We start from the raw sequence: 20,107 nt of genomic DNA, 5'->3' as shown, positions 1-20,107 counted from the left end.
CTTTCTGACTCTCTGTCTTCCCTGTGCCTGGGAAGGGAGGGAGGGAGGGCTGGCGGTTGCCAGGGACAAGAGGCCCTGTCCAGGTCCTTGAGGCCATCCCCCCTGGGATTCTCAGGCTTGTCACTAGGAATAAATAGCCTGGATCTGGACGGGGAGGGGGAAGCTCTGCTGTGCTGTTTGCAAAACAAGAGACAACAAACCAACCCTGGAAATAACCTCCGCATCTCACTAGAGATTCCGATGTTCAAGAGGCTCCCCTACGCCTCAGGCTGTGTCCAACCAAGCTTTCACGGAAGGCACTAAGACCCTCTGAGGCTGGGATTCCGGAGGACCTTCTCTGTAGTGTGTGCCTGCTTCCTGAATCCTCAGTCAGCTTCCAGCTAGGTTTCTTTCAAAATTAAAGACATGCTTATTACATTGGTGGTGTCTAAACTTCAAGTGCCATGACAGCAAGAGTTGGTTGTTTTGTACACTTGTATTCCCAATACTTACTCCAGCTGCCTGGTATGTAATAAATACCTGATGAATGAATGAAAGACAGACACTGCTTCTCCGGTTTTTTTTTTTTTTTTGGCTATGTAGTCTCAGGCTGGTCTCAGACTCACAGTGATCCTCCTACCTCTCCTGGGATTAAAGGCCACCACGCCTGCGCTTCTCCACTTTTGACCATAGGAACCTGCTATGGGGAGTCCAGTGGGTGAAGAGCCAGCCTGTGGATGGGCCCTTCCTCTGGCATTTGTCTTGCAGCTACAGGGGACTTCTTGGCCTGGAGAGATGCAGGGCAGGTTATTCTTTCTGATTGGAGTGAATAGCAAGAGAGAGGCTGTTGTGGGCTCGAGGGGGTGAGCTGAGGAAGGGAGTGAGCCGTAAAGATGCTAGCTAGTTTGGGGAGCTCTGTTCCTCACTCATGGTTTGATGCCCTATGGAAAGCCAGCACTTTCTGAACTCTTACTTTGCACCATTCCTTAAGCATTTTATTATATGAGTTTACTTAATCATCAAATTTTGCTAAATATGTATTTTGTAATTAAATTTATTTATTTTTGATAATTTCATTCATGTATATAACGTTTTTGATCATATTCCTGCACTATATATATGTGTGTATATATATATATATGTATATATATATATATCGTTAATTCCCATTTCAAAGATGAGAACATGAGAACATGGCAGGATTAAATAGCTTGCTAAAGTGACACAGCCAATAACAGCCAAGTCAGGATTGAAAGCCAAACTGTCAAATGTCAAAGCCTCTCATGCCAAAAATGAGCTTAGCCATTTGGTTCAATAGCATCTGGAGTCACTTGACTTCTTCCTGTGTTGCGAGTGGCTGACTGTCTCATGACACTTACTGAGGGCTGCACGAGAGCATCCAGCAGGTTATCTGCAGGTGGAGAGCCCTCCGCCCATTCCCTTTCATTGTCAAGTGTTAAGGTTCTGCTGCTTGGACTTAGAGTCTAGAGGTCAGAGAAAGTTAGGAGACTTCTGGCTTGGGCCAGCCTGGGGGAGGGAGACTGGCCCAGGACAGGGGCACTGTGTCCTTTTGCCTCTCCATTTCCAGCTCCCTAGTGGGCTCACATTCCGCCCCCCCCCCCCCCCCCGCGCTCTCTTTATTTCCATTGGCCCTGGAAGATGTGCCCCAGGGAGTTCAGGGATCAGCCTGAACTCTCTGTTCCTATTCCCCATCTGTCTTCCCCCCTCCTTGGGAAACAGGTGTGTCTGATCTGGTGTTGGAAGCAGAGCCTGAGTGCTTGACAGCGGGCTTTGGGTAAGTGGGATCTTGTCATCTCATCTCATAAGTTTTCAAAAGAAGGCTCCGGGTGACTATTGACAGGCACACTCAGAGTTTCCTCTGGGTGCTGAATCATTCTCTGGTGGTGCCTGCAACCACAAAGCCTCCTTCCTCCTAGTGAGAAAATACCCTTCCTTCTCTGACTGTATTGCTCACTTTTACCCAGTGCCTAGTATCCTGTAGGCCTCAAAGCTTAGCAGTTATGCTCTTTGAAATGGCCTAGAAACTTTGTGACTCCCAAGCCCACAAGGGTGTAGCGGGTAAAATGAGTGATGTTCACTAAGCATGGGTAGGGCAGCAGAGAGGAAACATGGTCAATTGCTGATTGGCGTGCACACTTCTACTAGTCACCACCTCCTTTAGTCTTCATAAGACCACAGAAGGTGCTTATTGTTACCACAGAGGGCACAGAGCTCAGAGATTTTGACAATGTGGCTTTAAGACACAAACCAACGGGGAGTAGATTAGTAATTCTAATCTGAGGCTGACTCCAGAGTCCGCAACCTTCAGTGTACAGCGATGGCTTCTCCGGGCTCTGCTGGTCACTCAACACTTCTTCAGGGGGATGTGGCAAGAGTGGCTGTGCTACCACCTGGTCACTCTTCCTGATGGCTGAGCTTCTTGAGAGGAGCATGGAAAGGTGGGCAAGAACCAAATGCAGAGACAGGAAAAAGCTTTTCACATAACAGATCTTGGCTATTTTCACCTCTTCCATCCCCATTGGTTCCCTAGACTGGCACCTTCAGGGACTCTTTGAAGAGGATTTCTCTGGGGATCTTCAGCTGGAGAGGGGACCACTGTAGTGAGAAATGGATGCAATAAAGGAAACCAAAGGGGGAGGTTCTGGAGAGATGGCTTAGTATTTAAGGCTCTTGCTGCAAGCCTAAGGACTCAGGCTTGATTCCCCAGAACCCATATGAGCCAGATGCACATGGTGGCACATGTGCCTAGAGCTCATTTGCGGTGGTTAGAGGCCCAGGTGTGCCAATTCTCTATCTCTCTAATAAATAAATAAATAAAATTAAAAAAGAAGACAAGGGCTGAAGAGATGGAACTTGCTTGCAAAGCCTGACTGCCTGGGTTTGATTCCCCAGTACCCATGTATAACCAGATACATCTGGGCCAGAGGCCCTGGCACACCCGTATTCTTTCTGTCTTCCTCCTTCCTTGCAAATAATAAAACAAAACAAAATAAAATAAGGAAGTTGGGGGTGTTGGCACACACCTTTAAATCCCAGCACTTGGGAGGCAGAGGTAGGAGAATTGCTGTGAGTTCAAGGCCACCCTGAGACTACATAGTGAATTTCTGGTCAGACTGGGTTAGGGCGAAATCCTACCTTGAAAAACAAAACAAAAAAGCCAACTAATCTTATTTAAATGTGCAGAAATTTAGAAACAGCTGGCGATATCAATGCCACTTCATGAGTCTTAAGGACAACTGAGGTCATTACTGTCCCGTCAAATGGCTACAATATAATGTTGAAGCATTTTTGTAAGACTTAATTAGAATTTTACTGTAACTTGTTCTTAAACTTGAAAAAAGTTGGTAAATTGCATGAAAAAAAAATAAAATAAATGGCTCCAGAATACTCTGTCAGAGGCAGATTTAGCAATAATGATAGTCAGGAGTGGTACTATACTCCTGTAATTCCAGCACTTGGGAGGCAGAGGTAAGAGAACACCTCAAGTTCGAGACCAGCCTAGTCTACTTAGTGAGTTCCAAACCAGCCAGGGCTACATAGCAAGACTGACTGAAACAAAACAAAACAAAACGTTCCATTTTTCTGTGAACCTGCTAACATTGTTTTCATTATTATTAGTAGTAGTAGTATTGGTTTTTTTGAGGTAGGGTTTTACTCCAGGTTAGGTTGACCTGGAATTTACTATGTAGTCTCAGGGTGGCCTCAAACTCATGGCAACCTCCTACCTCTGCCTCCCAAGTGCTGGGATTAAAAGCATGGGCCACCATGCTCGGCTCAATTATTATTATTATTTTTATTATATATTTTTTCCAAGATAGGGTCTTGCTCTATCCTAGGCTGACCTGGAATTCACTATGTAGTCTCAAGGTGGCCTAGAACTCATAGCGATCCTCTTACCTTTCCCTCCCCAGTGCTGGGATTAAAGGCATGTGCCATCATGCCTGTCTGTACAGCTAACACTTGAACACAGCTTTAAACATATTATGTCATTTAACATTCACAATGCTGAGGGTGTACTATTATTACCTCGTGCTACGTTCGGATGGGGAGAGCAAGCCTCAGCAAAGCTAACTTTTCCTTGGCTAGGATCAGAGCTTGGGATCACACCCTCACGGTTCAGGCCCTAACCGTGTAATTATACTGCCCCTGACACTCCATTCTGCCAGCCAGCCATTTCTTTGCTGGGAGTGAGGGACTTAATACTTTAAAACTACTGGCAACAGATGGTTTCCTTCTATATAAGTCCCCAACTCGGTGCCCTCGACACGAGCCTTATGAGCAAGAACTGCATGCTATTATTATCCTCGTTTTATGGGTGAGAAGAACGATGCTTGTTAAAGTCAGGAAACCTGCCCAAAGTCACACAGACAGAAAGTCGGTGGCAGAGCCCGACACAGTTCTAAAGTTCACAGGACTCCGCGCCCTTTCCCGTGCACTGTAAAACCATTCTATTTGCAGCGCGGCAAGCCGGGCGGGCTCGCAGGTGACCGCACATGCGCAGCAGCCAAGCCCGGCTCGGCGGGAGCGCCGTCTCCAGCCACGTGTTCCCAGGTGTCACCGCGCGGCGGCCGTGCGCGAAGGCGAGCTCTCGGGACGCGTGGCCAAGGCCGCGGCGAATAAGAGCTGCTTCTCTTAGGGGTGTTTGTGTGGTGGTGGTGGTGGTGGGGAGGGTCACGAGACTATACCCAACAAACTACATTTCCCAGAAGCAGCCTGCAGGGGTTGCTTTGGAGGTCGCGGAGGGGAAACGTATTTCCGGAAATGCGGGCTTCTGATTGGCTGCAGAGCGGAAGTGGGTAGTACCAAAACGCAGGGCCTGCTTCCGGTAGTCTGGGGCGTACACTGCGGCGAAGGCAGTGCTGAGGCGGTCCGGCTTCGCTGAGTTTAACCCCCTAGAGCTGAGTGGCCATGGCGGCGGCTTTTCGCAAGGCAGCTAAGTCCCGGCAGCGGGAACACCGAGAACGGAGCCAGGTAGGACCGCCCAGGCCCCTCGGGCGCTGCGTCCCCAAACCCCTCGCTGTCCCCGAGGGCGGGTGCTCACGAGTGTTGGCAGTGGTGCCATCGAGGCCGAAGGGGAGACTCGAGGACTGGGCTGCGGTGTGTGTGTTTGTGTGTGTGTGGAGGGGTTTCCCTTGTTTGTACGTACGGGAAGAACACTGGCTGCTCCCCCATTCCTTGCGGGGACCCCCTTGAGATGATGTGTGTCCAAGTGCTTGGCTTTGCATGAGAAAGTTGAGGCCAGAGCTCACGCATCTAACCCCCATGTCCCAGTGGGAACCGTTACCCACATCTGTCGCTTCGTTCCACCTGCTGCACACAGGAGTCCAGAGTACAGAGATCGTTGTGACCTATGTGGCATCGTTAAGCGGGATTTTTGGCTCACGATGAACTTCTTTGTAGGATTTAGTTTATGCCTCACCCTGCAGTGTTGCGTTCTTTCATCCTGTTATTCAGGTGGTAAAACTGAGGTCCAGAGAATGATTCGACTTTTTACAAACACTCCAGGACCTGATGGCACAGACCTGTTATCCCAGCTGGCAAGGGGGGTGCGGGGGGGGGGGGAGGCAGAAAGATCACAAGTTCAGGGCCAGCCTGGGAGATTTTTGTCATTTTTCTTTCAAGGTAGGGTTTCGCTCTAGCCCAGGCTGACCTGGAATTCACTACGTAGTCACAGGGTGGCCTCGAACTCGCAGTGATCCTCCTACCTCTGCCTACCCACTGCTGGGATTAAAGGCATGAGCTACCATGCCCGGCTCAGCCTGGGAAATTTAATGGGACCCTGTCTCAAAATAACAAGTTTTAGGGGCTGGAGATGGCTCATCTGTTAAAGTGTTTGTTTACTTACAACAGTCTAATGGCTGGGGTTCGAGTCCCCTGACCCACCCATGCAAAGCCAGATGCAGGAAGTGGTGCATGCATCTGTATTTCCTTTGCAGCAGCTGGAGGCCCTGGTGTGACTATTCTTCCCCCACCCCGGTTGCAAATAAATAAGTAAGTAAAATGTTTTAAAAAGGGTAATGGAGGGCTGAAAAGATGGCTTAGAAGTTAAGGTGCTTGCCTGCCAAGCCTAACAACCTGGGTTTGATCCCCAGTACCCACATAATGCCAGATGCAGTGGTGCATGCATCCAGAATTTGCAGCACCTAGAAACACTAGTGCGCCCATTCTCTCTCTATCTCTGCTTGCAAATAAATTTTTTTTTTTTAAGGTAGGGGTTGGAGAGATGGGTTAGCAGCTAAGTCACTTGCCTGCATAGCCAAAGAACCCTGATTTGAATCCCCAGGACTCACATGAGCCAGATGCACAAGGTGGTGCACACATCTAGAGTTCGTTTGCAGCAGCTAGAGGAACTGGTGCATCCATTCTCTCTCTCTCTCTCTCTCTATTATTATTATTTTTGAGGTAGGGTTTCACTCTAGCTCAGGCTGACCTGGAATTTACTATGTAGTCTCAGGGTGGCATCAAACTCACAGCAATCCTCTCACCTCTGCCTCCCCACTGCTGGGATTAAAGGTGTGCGCCACCTTGCCCAGCACTCACTCACTCTTTTTTTTTTTTGAGATAGTGTTCATTCTAGCCCAGGCTGACCTGGAATTCACTATGTAGTGTCTAGGTGGCCTCGAACTCACGGTGATCCTACCTCTGCCTCCTGGGTGCTGGGATTAAAGGCATGTGCCACCATGCCTGGCTTCACCCTCTCTTTTTAAAAAATATTTGAGAGAGAGGGAGAAAGAGGCATGTAGAGAAAGAATGGGTATGTTAGGCCCTCCAGCCACTGCAGGTGAACTCCAGACATATGTGCTACCTTATGCATCTGGCTTACATGGATGGGTCTTGGGGAGTTGAACTTGGGTCCTTTGGCTTTCCAGGCAAATACTTTAACGATAAGCCATCTCTCAGCCTCCATTCTCTTCCTATCTGCCTCTTTCAAAAAAATTTATTTTAAAAATAAGATAAAGGTTAATGCTCAATGATGGAGTGCTTAACCTAGCTTGTGAGAGACCCTAGGTTCAGTCTCTCATTAACACAACCAAAACCTCAAACCACACAATGGAATACCCACTAAATTCAGGTAGAATAAATAGTTGGAAGATTTCTAAGAAGAGTATGTCTGTGTGGGAAAGTTAAGTAAAAATAAAGGAATATGCAGAATCCATTTGTTTTTAGAAATCACGTATTTGGTTCAGAAATGCACTTAGAGTACTGGGTGTGGTGGCCCATGCCTATAATCCCAACACTCAAGAGGTGGAGGCAAGAGGATCTGACCTGGAATTCACTATATAGTATCAGGGTGCCTTGAATTCATGGGGATCCTCCTATTTTTGCTTCCCAAGTACTGGGATTAAAGGCATGTGCCACCGTGCCTGGCTGTGTCTGGCTTTTCTTCTTTTTAATATTTTTATTTTTACTTACTTATTTGAGAGAGGTACAGAAATAGGGAGAGAGAGAGAGGGAGGGAAGAAGGCAAGGAATGTGGCTTAAAAAAAAGTATTTAATTAGGCGGGGCGGGTGAGCGGGCGTGGCGGCGGCCTGCGGGCCCACTATGTGGCGGTCGGTGGGAAGTTGAAGGAAGAGCCTTCCGGTCCTGTGGTCCCTGGAGGAGTGGGAAGAATTGAGTGTTGGGAATAGTTCTGGATTACAAACCTTCTGGTGCCTAAGGAAAACAGTCATAAGTCTTGGTTTGGAAAATACCAAGCAAAAGACTAATATATATGATGCTGGAAACTAGTGACAGCAGATTGCTTATGACTGAAAGGCTTGGAATAGATGGGTCTTTTAAGGTATCAAGACAACAACTATGAAAGTAGTAATGGATCAAGAAGACCAGTGGAAAACTCCCTAGGAGAGAGCCATAGAAAATGTACACATCAGAAGAGAGATGTAATCAGAGAACTCAAAAAAGAAAAATATATCATGTACGTTCTCAGAAGGGTAAAAATATTTTTATTCATGTACATGAAATTACTCAACTAGATAATCACATATGCCAGTGCCTTGAACGTGAACAAAACTATTGTGAAAACTTAGCACATGTGTGTGAGAGAACCCATCCTGGGGATAACTCTTACAGATGTGATAGGTGTGATAAAACCTTCATCCAAAGCTCAGATCTTATTTCACATGAGAGGATCCATAATTACGAGAAACCTTATAAGTGTAGCGAATGTGAGAAGAGCTTCTGGCACCACTTAGCCCTTTCGGGACACCAGTGAACACGTGCTGGTAAAAAGTTCTACACATGTGACATCTGTGGCAAGAATTTTGGTCAGAGCTCTGATCTGCTTGTCCATCAGCGAAGCCATACCGGTGAGAAACCATATCTGTGTAATGAGTGTGATAAATGCTTCAGCCAAAGCACAAACCTCATAAGGCACAGAAGAACACACACAGTTTCACACAGGTAGAAAGCCTTCCATATGCAGTGGACGCAAGAGCTTTCTGGCAGTGCTCATCCATCTCCTCTCATGAGAACCCAGACCAGAGCACACTGCTTAAATGCCTCCAGTGTCAGCAGCACTCCAGACAGCATGCACCTCTTGCTGGACATCAGGAAATCCACCTGGGGAAAAACCCTGAAAGCAGTGGAGAAAGTGCTACAGAACTGACTTTCTTTCCCATCAAAGAAGCCATACTGGTAGAAATTTATATTTTTGTCTTGAGTGTTGCAAGAACATTGTATTTGCATCACAAGGAGGGATCGATGTTACAAGTGTCTGCATGAGAAGCTTTCAAGGATCAGCCCGGGTGTGTCAGGGAACTCACATCTGTGAAAAACAGATCCTTGAGTCTGTAAAGGTTTGCTATAAGCTCATATCTCATTGGACCCCAAAGAACCTGTTCTACAGAAAAGTCTTCTCCAGTGGGTGATTGTGGATGAGAATCTGTACATATGTATGAGAAAAACTCCCATGGTTAGTTGACCTGTATGGTAGAGGAACTACATGGAGTATGGAGGTAGTATTTAGAAGCCTAGAAGCTTGTTCTGGGAGAAGCTAGGCAGGTCACAGTAGACCTGTGGTAGCTCAGGTAAGGATGCTTTTCTTTTATTGGAACCGACTGATCGCTTTACTTTCATTTTTTTAAATTCAGAAATCCAATAAAGGAAAGGACTATAAAAAAAAAGTATTTAATTAATTTATTAGAGAGGGAGAGAAAGAGGCAGATAGAACAGGGGTGCCAGGGCCTCCAGCCATTACAGTGGAACTCCAGACACATGTACCACCTTGTGTATCTGGTTTACTTGGGTACTGGGAAATTGAACCTGGGTCCTTTGGCTTTGCAGGCAAGCATCTTAACCACTAAGCCATCTCTCCAGCACAGTCTGGGTTTTTACATGGTGTTGGGGATCTGAACTCAGATGCTGGCAGGGCAAGCACTTTATTGACTGAGCCATTTCCTCAGCCCCACATCTGGTGCTTTGAAGAATAAAATGGTAACTTTTCTAGGTGTGGTACTGCATACCTTTAATCTCAGCACTCAAGAGGCAGAGGCATAGGACTGCTGTGAGTTTGAGGCCAACCTGAGACTACATAGTGAATTCCAGATCATCTTGGGCTAAAGGGAGACCCTACCGTTAAAAAAAAAAAAAAAAAAAAAAAAAATTAGAAAAACAATTGATAGCTTTGTCTTCAATGCCAAATTGCCCTTCAAGCCCAAGTTCAAGTCCAACAGGTTTCACCACAATGCTCTCACATCATCTCTATCCCTCCCACACATGTTCCACATTCTATAATTTATTTTTATTTTTATTTATTTGAGAGAGGGAAAGAGACAGAGAGAGCGAGTGCGAGCGAGCATGCGTGTGAATGGGCACACCAGGATTTCCAGCAACACTGCAAATAAGCTCCAGATACATGCACCTGACTCTCTAAATATTTTTATTTGCAAAGTGTGTGTGTGAGAGGGAGAGAGAGAGAGGAAGGGAGGGAGAGAGAATGATTGCACCAGATCTTCTTGCCACTGCAAACGAACTCCAGATACATGTGCCACTTTGTGCATCAGGCTTTACCTAGGTTCTGGGGAATCAAACCTGGGCTGTTAGGCTTTGCAAGCAAGTGTCTTTAACCACTGAACTTTATCTCCAGTGTAACTTTAAAAAAAAGTTTACTGGGCTGGAGGGTTGGCTTAGCGGTTAAAGCATTTGCCTGTCAAACCAAAGGACCCAGGTTCGATTCCCCAGGATCCACGTTAGCCAGATGCACAAGGGGGCGCACACATCTGGAGTTCATTTGTGGTGGCTGGAGGTGTCCTGGTGTGCACATTTTTTTTCTCTCTCTCTCTCAGCCTCTTTCTCTCCTTCCCTTTCTGTGTCAAATAAATAAATAAAAATAAAATGTTGAAAAATTTATTTATTGAGGGCCAGGTGAGAGAAAATGGGCACACTACTGCAAATGAATTCCAAATGCATGTACCACCTTGTGCATCTGGCTTATATGGGTACTGGGGAATCAAACCTAGGTCCTTAGGCTTCGCAGGCAAGCGCCTTAACTGCTAAGCCATCTCTCCACCCTCCCCCTTTTTAAAATAGTCTTAAGCAGACCTTGAATTTAGTTCATGAGCCTTCTGCTCAGCCTCCTGAATGCTGGGAAGAGTCTGGGATAAGAGGAGTGTATCACCATGCCCAGTTTAATGCTATCTATCACTTTTTGCACAATATTGTATACCAGGAACAGCCTTACATGCTTTATAAGGATTGTCCCCTAGTCCCATAGGATCCCTATAAGGTTAATGTTACTCTCATTTTAATAAGGAACCCGGTGCTCATATCTAAAATTACAATTGCGATTAGTTGATTTGGATTAACATATGCTCAGTAGGGATAATAGGAATTGAAGATCTTTGGGAAAGGAAAGGAGAAAAGTCCTATTTACAAAGCTAGATAAACACATTAACTTGAGCATTCTGTGTTTGGGTACCTGGTCCTTGCTCTTATTTAGGAGGATATCTTCTTTCAGTGAGGTCCAGTGGGAGCATCTGAAGATACTCTGTGTAGAGGACACAAATACTATGGAAACTACTACAAATGTAGTATCAGCTTTCCTTCTGTAATGCTCATGTACATTTAAGCAGCATTATTGATTTTAATATTTCTGCCTCACATTGTTTCTCTCTAACCTTTGAATTTTCTTTCTTTTATTGTAAATTTATTCATTTGAGAGTGAGAGAGAGAGAAAGAAAGAGGCAAATAGAGAGTGGGTGTGCTAGGGCCTCCAGCCACTACAAACGAACTCCAGACGCATGTGCCTCCTTGTGCATCTGGCTAACGTGGGTCCTGGGGAATGGACCCTTGAACCAGGGTCCTTAGGCTTCACAGGCAAGCGCTTAACTGCTAAGCCATCTCTCTAGGCCTGAATTTTCTTTCTTAATCTCAGTTTTTGCAGCACACAACTATCAGGAGAAGTTTGGGTTGTTTATTTTACATACTTGAAATATAAAAGATGACAAAAGTGACTCAACATCCCACTCAAATTATTATTACCCAAGTTTACAGAATATTTAGACATATTTTATTTATTTGAAAGAGAGAGAGAAAGAGGCAGAGAGATCACAAGAGAGAGGGAAAGAATGGGTGTGCCAGGGCTTGTAGCCATTGCAAAGGAACTCCAGATGCATGAGCCACCTTGTAGTCTTATGTGGGTACTGGAGAATTGAACCTGGGTCCTTTAGCTTTGCAGGCGAGTGCCTTATCTGCTATGCCATCTCTCTAGCCCTCAATTTTTATTTATTTTTTTTGTTAGCTTGTTTTTTTGAGGTGCTGGAGATTGATCTAAGACCTTGCACCGGGTTAGGCAAGCATTCTACCACTGAGCTCTACCTCCAACCTCTTGCTTAAGCTTAAACCCTAGAAGTGTAAGTTCCTTCTTAAAAGTCAAGGTTATTCCGAGCAGGGTGTGTTGGCACATATCTGTTATCCCCGCAGTCAGCACTGAAGCAGGAGGGTTGCCTTGAGTTTGAGTGTTTGGGTTAAGTCTGGGCTACATAGTGTATTCCAGGTCAGCCTGGGTTATATAGAATAAGATTTGTCTCAAAATCAGTCAATCAAGGTAACTATGATGTATGGTGTGATAGGCTGAAGGTATTAGGATCATCAGTTTGAGGTCAGCCAGGGCTCTGTGTTACCCTTTCTCAAAACAGAGACATTCCCTTATCCAGAGTAGAGGAGGGAGTCCAGTGAGCCATGGCAGAGCATAGACAGAACCCAGACAGTAGATTCTAGTTTAGGCTTTGCAGCTTACAGTTCAACATTCTTGGGCTAATCATTCTCTAGCCTTCCTCCTCTTGCCGTAGCCACTGTGCATACTTTATCATTTGTGATTGTAGTGATTATGCAACATGCATAGCACATTGCTTTGTAACAGAGTAGGCACTTAGTAAATATGTGCTGCTAAAATGGTGTAAGCAAGCTGGGTTTTGTGGTGCACACCAGTAATCCTCGCACTCAGTAGGCAGAGGCAGAGGGATTTTGAATTGAATTTGAGGTCATCCTGGGCTACGTAGATAGCTTCTGTCTCAAAAAGCCAAAGTGCATGTGGAGGATGTGAGGGGAAGAGGTGGTATCGCACGTCGCATGACCCCGATTTGCACATTTGTTGTTTGGTGGTGAATGTTTTTAATTTTAATTTTTATTAATTTTTATTTATTTATTTGAGAATAACAGAGAGAAAGAGGCGGGGGGGGGGATATGAATGAGAATGGGCGCACCAGGGCCTCTAGACACTGCAAAGGGACTCCAGATGCGTGTGCCCCTTGTGCATCTGGGTAATGTGGGTCCTGGGGAATCCAGCCTTGAACTTGGATCCTTAGATTTCACAGGAAGCGCTTAACTGCTAAGCCATCTCTCTAGCCTGGATTTTTGTTTTTGAGACAAGGTCTCATGTCGTCCAGGTTAGCCTTAAATGTTTTATAAAGCTGAGGTTGGCCTTGAACTGCTAATCCTCTTGCTTCCACCTCCCAAGTGCTGGGATTATAGGCATGCACGATAACACTCACTTTAACCCTGATGTGTATGAAGTACTTAGTAAATGGTAGCTTGTAGAAAGAAAATGCCAAAATTTAATCTATACACTCTCTTGCTATCCAAACCTGTCAGAGAAAGTGTTTTCTGTCATACTTATTTTATTTTTGTGCCTTATTCTAAAGGTACAATAAGATTTTTTAAAAAATATCTTTTTAAATATTTTATTCATTATTTATTTATTTGAGAGTGACAGATAGAGAGAGAGAGAGAGAGAGAGAGAGAGAGAGAGAGAGAGAATGGGTGCACCAGGGCCTCCAGCCACTACAAACGAACTCCGGACGTGTGCGCCCCCTTGTGCATCTGGTCAATGTGGGTCCTGGGGAATCGAGCCTTGAACTGGGGTCCTTAGGCTTCACAGGCAAGCACTTAAAAAAAAAATCTCGAGTTGGAGAGATGGCTTAAGGACTTAGTTTAAGAGAGGAAAGAGGAGAAAAGTGTAAAGCTCTTGTCCTGTGGAAGGCAAGGGGGCGGGGCGCTTTACCACAGCAGGGACCTGGAAAATCAGGAAAGGTGAAAAGCCCCCCCCCCCAAAAAAAAAGGGATGGAGAGATGGCTTAGTGGTTAAGGTGCTTGCCTGCAAAGCTAAAGGACCTAGGTTTGATTCCCCAGCATCCATGTAAGCTAGCTGCACAGGTAGTGCCTGCATCTGGAATTTGTTTGCAGTGGCTAGGGGCCCTGGCACACCCATTCTCATATTCTCTCTCTCTCTTCCTGTCCCACTTTCTCAAATAAATAAGTAAATTATATGTGTGTGTGTGTGTGTGTGTGTGTGTGTGTGTATATATATACACACACACATATATATATATATATATATACATATATATATGTATGTATGTATATATTTAATTATTATTATTTTTTTTTCTGGGGAAAAGATTTATTTTGGCTTACAGGCTCGAGGGGAAGCTTCACGATGGCAGGGAAAATGATGGCATGAGCAGAGGGTGGACATCACCCCCTGGCCAACATAAGGTGGACCATCGCAACAGGAGGGTATGCCCAGCACTGGCATGGGGAAACTGGCTATAAAGCCCATAAGCCCGCCCCCAACAATACACTCCCTCCAGGAGGCATTAATTCCCAAATCTCCATCAGCTGGGAACCTAAATTCAGAACACCTAAGTTTATGGGGGACACCTGAATTAAACCACCACATTCCGCCTCTGGCCCCCATAAACTGATAACTACACATGATGTAAAATGCAATGCATTTATGTAACCTTAAAAGTCCCATAGTTTTTATCAATTCCAATGATGTTCATACATCCCCATAGTTCAAGATTTTTTAACTGAGCCATAATACCAAAAAATAACCTCAAAAAAAACCCCATAATGGCACAGAATGAATATTCACACTGCAAAAGATGGCATTGGGCATAGCAAAGAAACATTCAAACAATACAAGATTTAAAATAACCAGGGCAAATATTAAACTCAAATTCTAAGTCCAACAACTCTAGTCAGTGACAAGTCTCCAAGTCCGATAATTCTAACCAACAAGTCTCTGGCTTCCAATTCCGCCCCTCCAGCTAGGCTACTCACAGTCCTAGAAAACTTCATTGGGGTTGGCTGCTCTCCTTGGCAGCCATCTCATGGTCCCGGCATCTCCACTGGGTCTCCACTGCAATCCACGGTTCATCCTCATGGCCCCATGGGGTCTCCATGCAGGCAACCAGCAAACCCGCTTCATACTGCCCATGGCCATTTCCAAAACACAAGACAGTGTTGCAAACTTAATGACCCTTTTCCCAGCATTTCTTATACTCCACGATACCAGGTAGGGTGCCAATTTGTTAATCCAGGGGGGAATAAAGCAGACTTTGAAGAACAGGACACTTCTTGAGCACTCAGGCCCCTTCAAAAGAGTCTACATTCTTCCTGTTACCGCAGTGCAGGTCAGCTAGCCCAGTCCCAAAGGTTGTAATCTCTCAGTTGCAGCTGAATGGGCAATAGTTCATCCACAGGTTTTTCTTTCTGTGCATATGCCTCTGCTCACACCAGTTCATTTCTATGCAAAGCAACCCTGCACAACTCCCCAGGACATGGGCATAAGTGCAAGCTTCTCACACAAACTGCTAGCCCAGTCCAGGCAAAGCTCTTTCTCACCCTCATAAGCCAAACCTCACAGTCCATAGTTCTTACTGCATTCAGGCCTTTCAACTCTGACCAGAATAGTCCATCATGCTGTACTTACAGCACTACAAGGCGTCTCTTAGGCCAAGGTTTCAAATCCTCCCACATTCCTCTTGAAAATAGCTCCAAAAGGCCAAAGCCACACAGTCAGGTGTCTAGCAGCAATCCCACTCCTCAGTACCTCTTTACTGTTGCAGTCCGGTTCACATTGCTGGTAGAAATCACCCAACCAAGAGCAGCTTCTGGGAAAAAGAGATTTATTTTGGCTTACAGGCTTGAGGGGAAGCTCCACGATGGCAGGGGAAAATGATGGCATGAGCAGAGGGTGGACATCACCCCCTGGCCAACATAAGGTGGACCACAGCAACAGGAGGGTGTCAAGTAAATTTTTTTTAAAAAAGCCAAATAGAGGCCTTGCCCACCTGGTAAGCATCTATTTTATAATCTTATTGTGGTAGGTTTACCCTCAGGCTGAGAGAGCTGGTCTGGGCTGGGGGTTGGTGAGAGAGCTGATTGGATGGCTGGATCAGACTCTGAACTCTGGCTCTGCTGAAGCAGGCAGGCAAGGTGTTCCCTCTTTGGGCCTTCTCTGCTGACTGGCAGCCTAATTTCCCCTCATTGCCCCTTTTCTTGAGAAAAAACTCTTAACTGCTGTTAGAAGAAAGGGGTTGATGACTGAGTCTTTAACTACTTTCAGCTGAATAGAGTCATAAAGTATGGCAGTTAGAGACTGGGGCCTACAAGAGAAACCTGTGAGTCAGTTGTCTTATCACCATCTGTATGTGGGTCTTCTGGACCTGGTGTAAAAGAGCTATTAGTAACATAAAGGATTGGGGCCTATCTCAGGGTCCAGGAATACAAGATTTTGACCATATGCCGGGGACCTACCACGTACAGTCCTACCTCTCACTGAAGCTTATGGTATTCTCATAGTATAATAACCTTGTTAAGGAAATACTGTTTCTCTCTTTTTCTGTTGGTTTTTACAAATTTTTAAATTTAGTTTTATTTATTTATTTGAGAGTGACAGACAGACAGGGAGAGAAAGAGGCAGATAGATAATGGGCGCACCAGGGCCTCTAGCCTTTGCAAACAAACTCCAGATGCATGCGGCCCTTTGTGCATCTGGCTTACGTAGGTCCTGGGGAATTGAGCCTCGAACCAGTGACCTTTAGGCTTTACAGGCAAGCACTCTCCAGCCCTTCTGTTGATTTTTTTTTTTGAAATGCATAGGTATATGTGTTCACACGTGTATACATATGCATTGTGTCTGGAGCCAGAGGACTAGTTCACAGATCATCATTAGACAGGCTGTCCATCTGCTTTGAAGCAGAGTCCTTCATTGGCCTGGAACTCACCCATTAGTCTGTACTACCTGGCCAGTGAGTCTAAGGGATATGCCTGTCTCTGCTTCCCCAGTGTTGGGATTACAGGTATGCATCCCTGCGCTTGGCATTTTACATGGGTATTGAGGAATGAATTTAGGCCCTTGTGTTTGTCAGGTAAACATTTGACTGAGCCATCTCCCCAGCCCTTCTTCCCCATCCCCCCAAGGTAGGGTCTCACTCTAGCTCAGGCTGACATGGAATTTACTGTGTTGTCCCAGGCTGTCCTCAAACTCAAAGCAGTCCTCCTACCTCAGTCTCCTGAGTGCCAGGATTAAAGGCATATACCACCATGCTTGGCCTTTTCTAAAAAACATTTTAAAATTTATTTTTATTTGAGACAGAGCTATACACAGAGAGAATGAGTGTGCCAGGGCCTCTCTAGCCACTGCAAATGAACTCCAGATGTATGCACCATCTTGTGCATCTGGCTCACGTGGAACTTGGAAAATTGAACCTGGATCCTTAGGCTTCACAGGCAAGCACTTTAACCACTAAGCCATCTCTCCAGCCTAAAAACATATTTATTTGCAAACAGCAGGGGGAGGGGTTGGGTGGAAACATGAGTGCATGGTTCCCCTGCCCAGTTTAAAACTTTAAAAAATACATATTTTTAGCCGGGCATGGTGGCGCACGCCTTTAATCCCAGCACTTGGGAGGCAGAGGTAGGAGGATCACTGTGAGTTTGAGGCCAGCATGAGACTACATAGTGAATTCCAGGCCAGCCTGCGCTAGTGAGACCCTACCTTGAAAAACCAAAATAAATAAATAAATAAAAATAAAATAAAATAAAACAAAAAAATTAGGGCTGGAGAGATGGCTTAGTGATTAAGGTGTTTGCCTGTGAAGCCAAAGGACCCAGGTTCAATTCCTGAGGACCCAGATGCACAAGGTGATGCATGCGTCTGGCATTGGTTTACAGCAGCTGAAGGTCCTGGTACACCCATTCTCTCTCTTTATCTGCCTCTTTCTCTCAAATAAATATTTTTATTTAAAAATATTTATTTTTATTGCTGGTCTTGGTGGCACACACCTTTAATCCCAGTACTTGGGAGGCAGAGGTAGAAGGATTGCCATAAGTTTGAGGCCACCCTAAGACTACATAGTAAATTCCAGGTCAGCCTGGGCTAGTGTGAGATCCTTCCTAGAAAAAAAAAATTATTTGAGATAAAGACAGAAAGAAAGAGGCAGATAGAGAGATTATGGGTGTGCCAGAGCCTCCTCTCACTGCAAATGAACTTCAGACACACATGAACCACTTTGTGCATCTGATTTATATAGATTCTAGATGATTGAACCCAGGCTGTCAGGCTTTGCAAGCAAGTGCCTTTAACTGCTGAGCCACCTTTCCAGACCCTTAAAAAGTTCTTTTTTTTTTTTTTTTTTTTCCTGAGGTAGGGTCTCTCTTTAGCCCAGGCTGACCTGGAATTCACTATGTAGTTTCAGGGTGGGCCTTGAACTCACTGTGATCCTCTTACCTGTCTCCAAGGCAGAGGTGCTGGGATTAAAGGCATGCGCCACCACATTCTTTGCCCCCGAGATAGGTTCTCACTCTAGCCCAGGCTGATCTGGAACTCACTCTGTACTCCCAGGCTGGCTTCTAACTCACAGAGATCTTCTTATGTCTGCCTCCTGAGTGTTGGGATTAAAGTCATGTACCACCATGCCTGGCTAACTTTAAAAAAAAATATTTATTTTTTAAAAGTTTTTTTTTAATTTTTGTTCATTTTTATTTATTTATTTGAGAGCAACAGACAGAAAGAGGCAGATAGAGAGACAGACAGAGAATGGGCACGCCAGGGCCTCCAGTCACTGCAGATAAACTCCAGATGTGTGTGCCCCCTTGTGCTTCTGGCTAACATGGGTCCTGGGGAATCAAGCCTTGAACTGGGATCCTTAGGCTTCACAGGCAAGCGCTTAAATGCTAAGCCATCTCTCCAGCCCTATTTATTTATTTATCAGAGAGAGAATGAATGGGCGCCCCAGGGCTCCGGCCACTGCAAACTCCAGATGTATGCACCATGATGTGCATCTGGCTAACATGGGACCTGGAGAATTGAACCTAGGTCCTTAGGCTTCGCAGGCAAGTGCTTTAACTGCTAAACCATCTCTCCAGTCCTGGTTGTTTGTTTGTTTGTTTGTTTATTTATTTATTTTTTGAGGTATAGTCTTACTGTAGCTGAGATTGACCTGGAACTCATTCTGTAGTTCCTTCCAGGCTGGCCTTGAAGCTAGTTATACAAAGTGTGGCACATGTACCTGACGTTCATTTGCAGTGGCAAGAGGCCTGGCATGTTGATTCATTCTCTCTCTCTGTCTCTGTCTCTGCTTGCAAATAATTAAGAAAAATATTAAGCTAGGCATGGTGGCACATGTCTTTAATCTCAGCATTTGGGAGGCAGAGGTAGGAGGATTGAGTACAAGACCAGCCTGGTACTACAGAGTGTCAGCTTGGGCTAGAGTGAGACCCTATCTCAAACAAAAAATAAAAGAATAAAAAAACCAAAAAAACTGGAAAAATATTTGTTTGAGAGAGAGAGGTTGTCTATGTGCGTGCACATGTGCCAGGGTCTCTTGCTACTGCAAATGAACTCCAGACTCTTGTGCCACTTTGTGCATCTGATTTTACATTGGTATCGGGGAGTTGAACTCTAGGCTTTGCAAGCAAGTACCTTCAACTGCTGAGCCATATTTCTAGCCCTCTTTTTTTTCTTTCTATTTTTTTCAGGTAGGGTCTCAGCCCTGGCTGACCTGGAATTCACTATGTAGTCTCAGGGTGGCCTCCAACTCATGGTGATCCTACTTTCTTCTGCCTCCCGAGTGCATGTGCCACTCCCAGCTCTTTTTTTTTAAAATATATTTTTAAAATTTATTTGTCAGAGAAAGGGAGAGAGAGAGAGAGAGAGAGAGAGAGAGAGAGAGAGAGAAAATGAATGGGCGTGCCAGGGCCTCCAGCCACTGCAAACTCCAGATGCGTGTGCCCCCTTGTACATCTGGTTAATGTGGGTCCTGAGGAATTGAACCTGGATCCTTTGGCTTTGCAGGCAAATGCCTTAACCATTAAGCCATCCCTCCTGCCCTTTTTTCTTTTCTTATTGTTTTTTTTTTTTTTTTTTTTGGTGTTTTGAGGTAGGGTCTCACTCACGCCCAGGCTGATCTGAAATTCACTATTTAATCTCAGGGTGGCCTCAAACTCACAGCAATCCACCTACCTCTGTCTCCCGAGCACTGGGATTAAAGGCGTGTGCCAGCATGCCTGGCTTCTTTTGATTTTTAAAAAGTTTTTATTTATTTATTTATTTGAGAGCAACAGACAGAGAAAGAGGCAGAGAGAGAGAGAAAGAATGGGTGCACCAGGGCCTCCAGCCACTGCAAACGAACTCCAGATGCATGCGCCACTTTGTGTATCTGGCTTATGTGGGTCCTGGGGAATCAAGCCTCGAACCAGGGTCCTTAGGCTTCATAGGCAAGTGCTTAACCAGTAAGCCATCTCTCCAGCCCTTCTTTTGATTTTTTAAAAAAATTAGAGAGAGAGAGAGAGGGAGAGAGAAGGGGTGTGCCAGAGCCT

General features: G+C 45.3%; 1 protein-coding gene across 1 annotated transcript in view; it reads left to right on the top strand.

The window, feature by feature from the left end:
- The first annotated feature begins 4,804 nt into the window (after positions 1-4,804).
- Utp11 (UTP11 small subunit processome component) overlaps positions 4,805-20,107 on the top strand; it is a 29,904-nt gene continuing 14,601 nt past the window's right edge. The window contains exon 1 of the mRNA XM_004665199.2: positions 4,805-4,971. Within this exon, the coding sequence (XP_004665256.1) occupies positions 4,909-4,971 (63 nt within the window). The 5' untranslated portion in view covers positions 4,805-4,908. The remainder of the gene's footprint in view (positions 4,972-20,107) is intronic.

This window comes from Jaculus jaculus, chromosome 5, assembly GCF_020740685.1.
Source record: "Jaculus jaculus isolate mJacJac1 chromosome 5, mJacJac1.mat.Y.cur, whole genome shotgun sequence".
Classification (NCBI taxonomy): domain Eukaryota; kingdom Metazoa; phylum Chordata; class Mammalia; order Rodentia; family Dipodidae; genus Jaculus; species Jaculus jaculus.
This window is presented reverse-complemented; position numbering and strand designations above follow the sequence as displayed.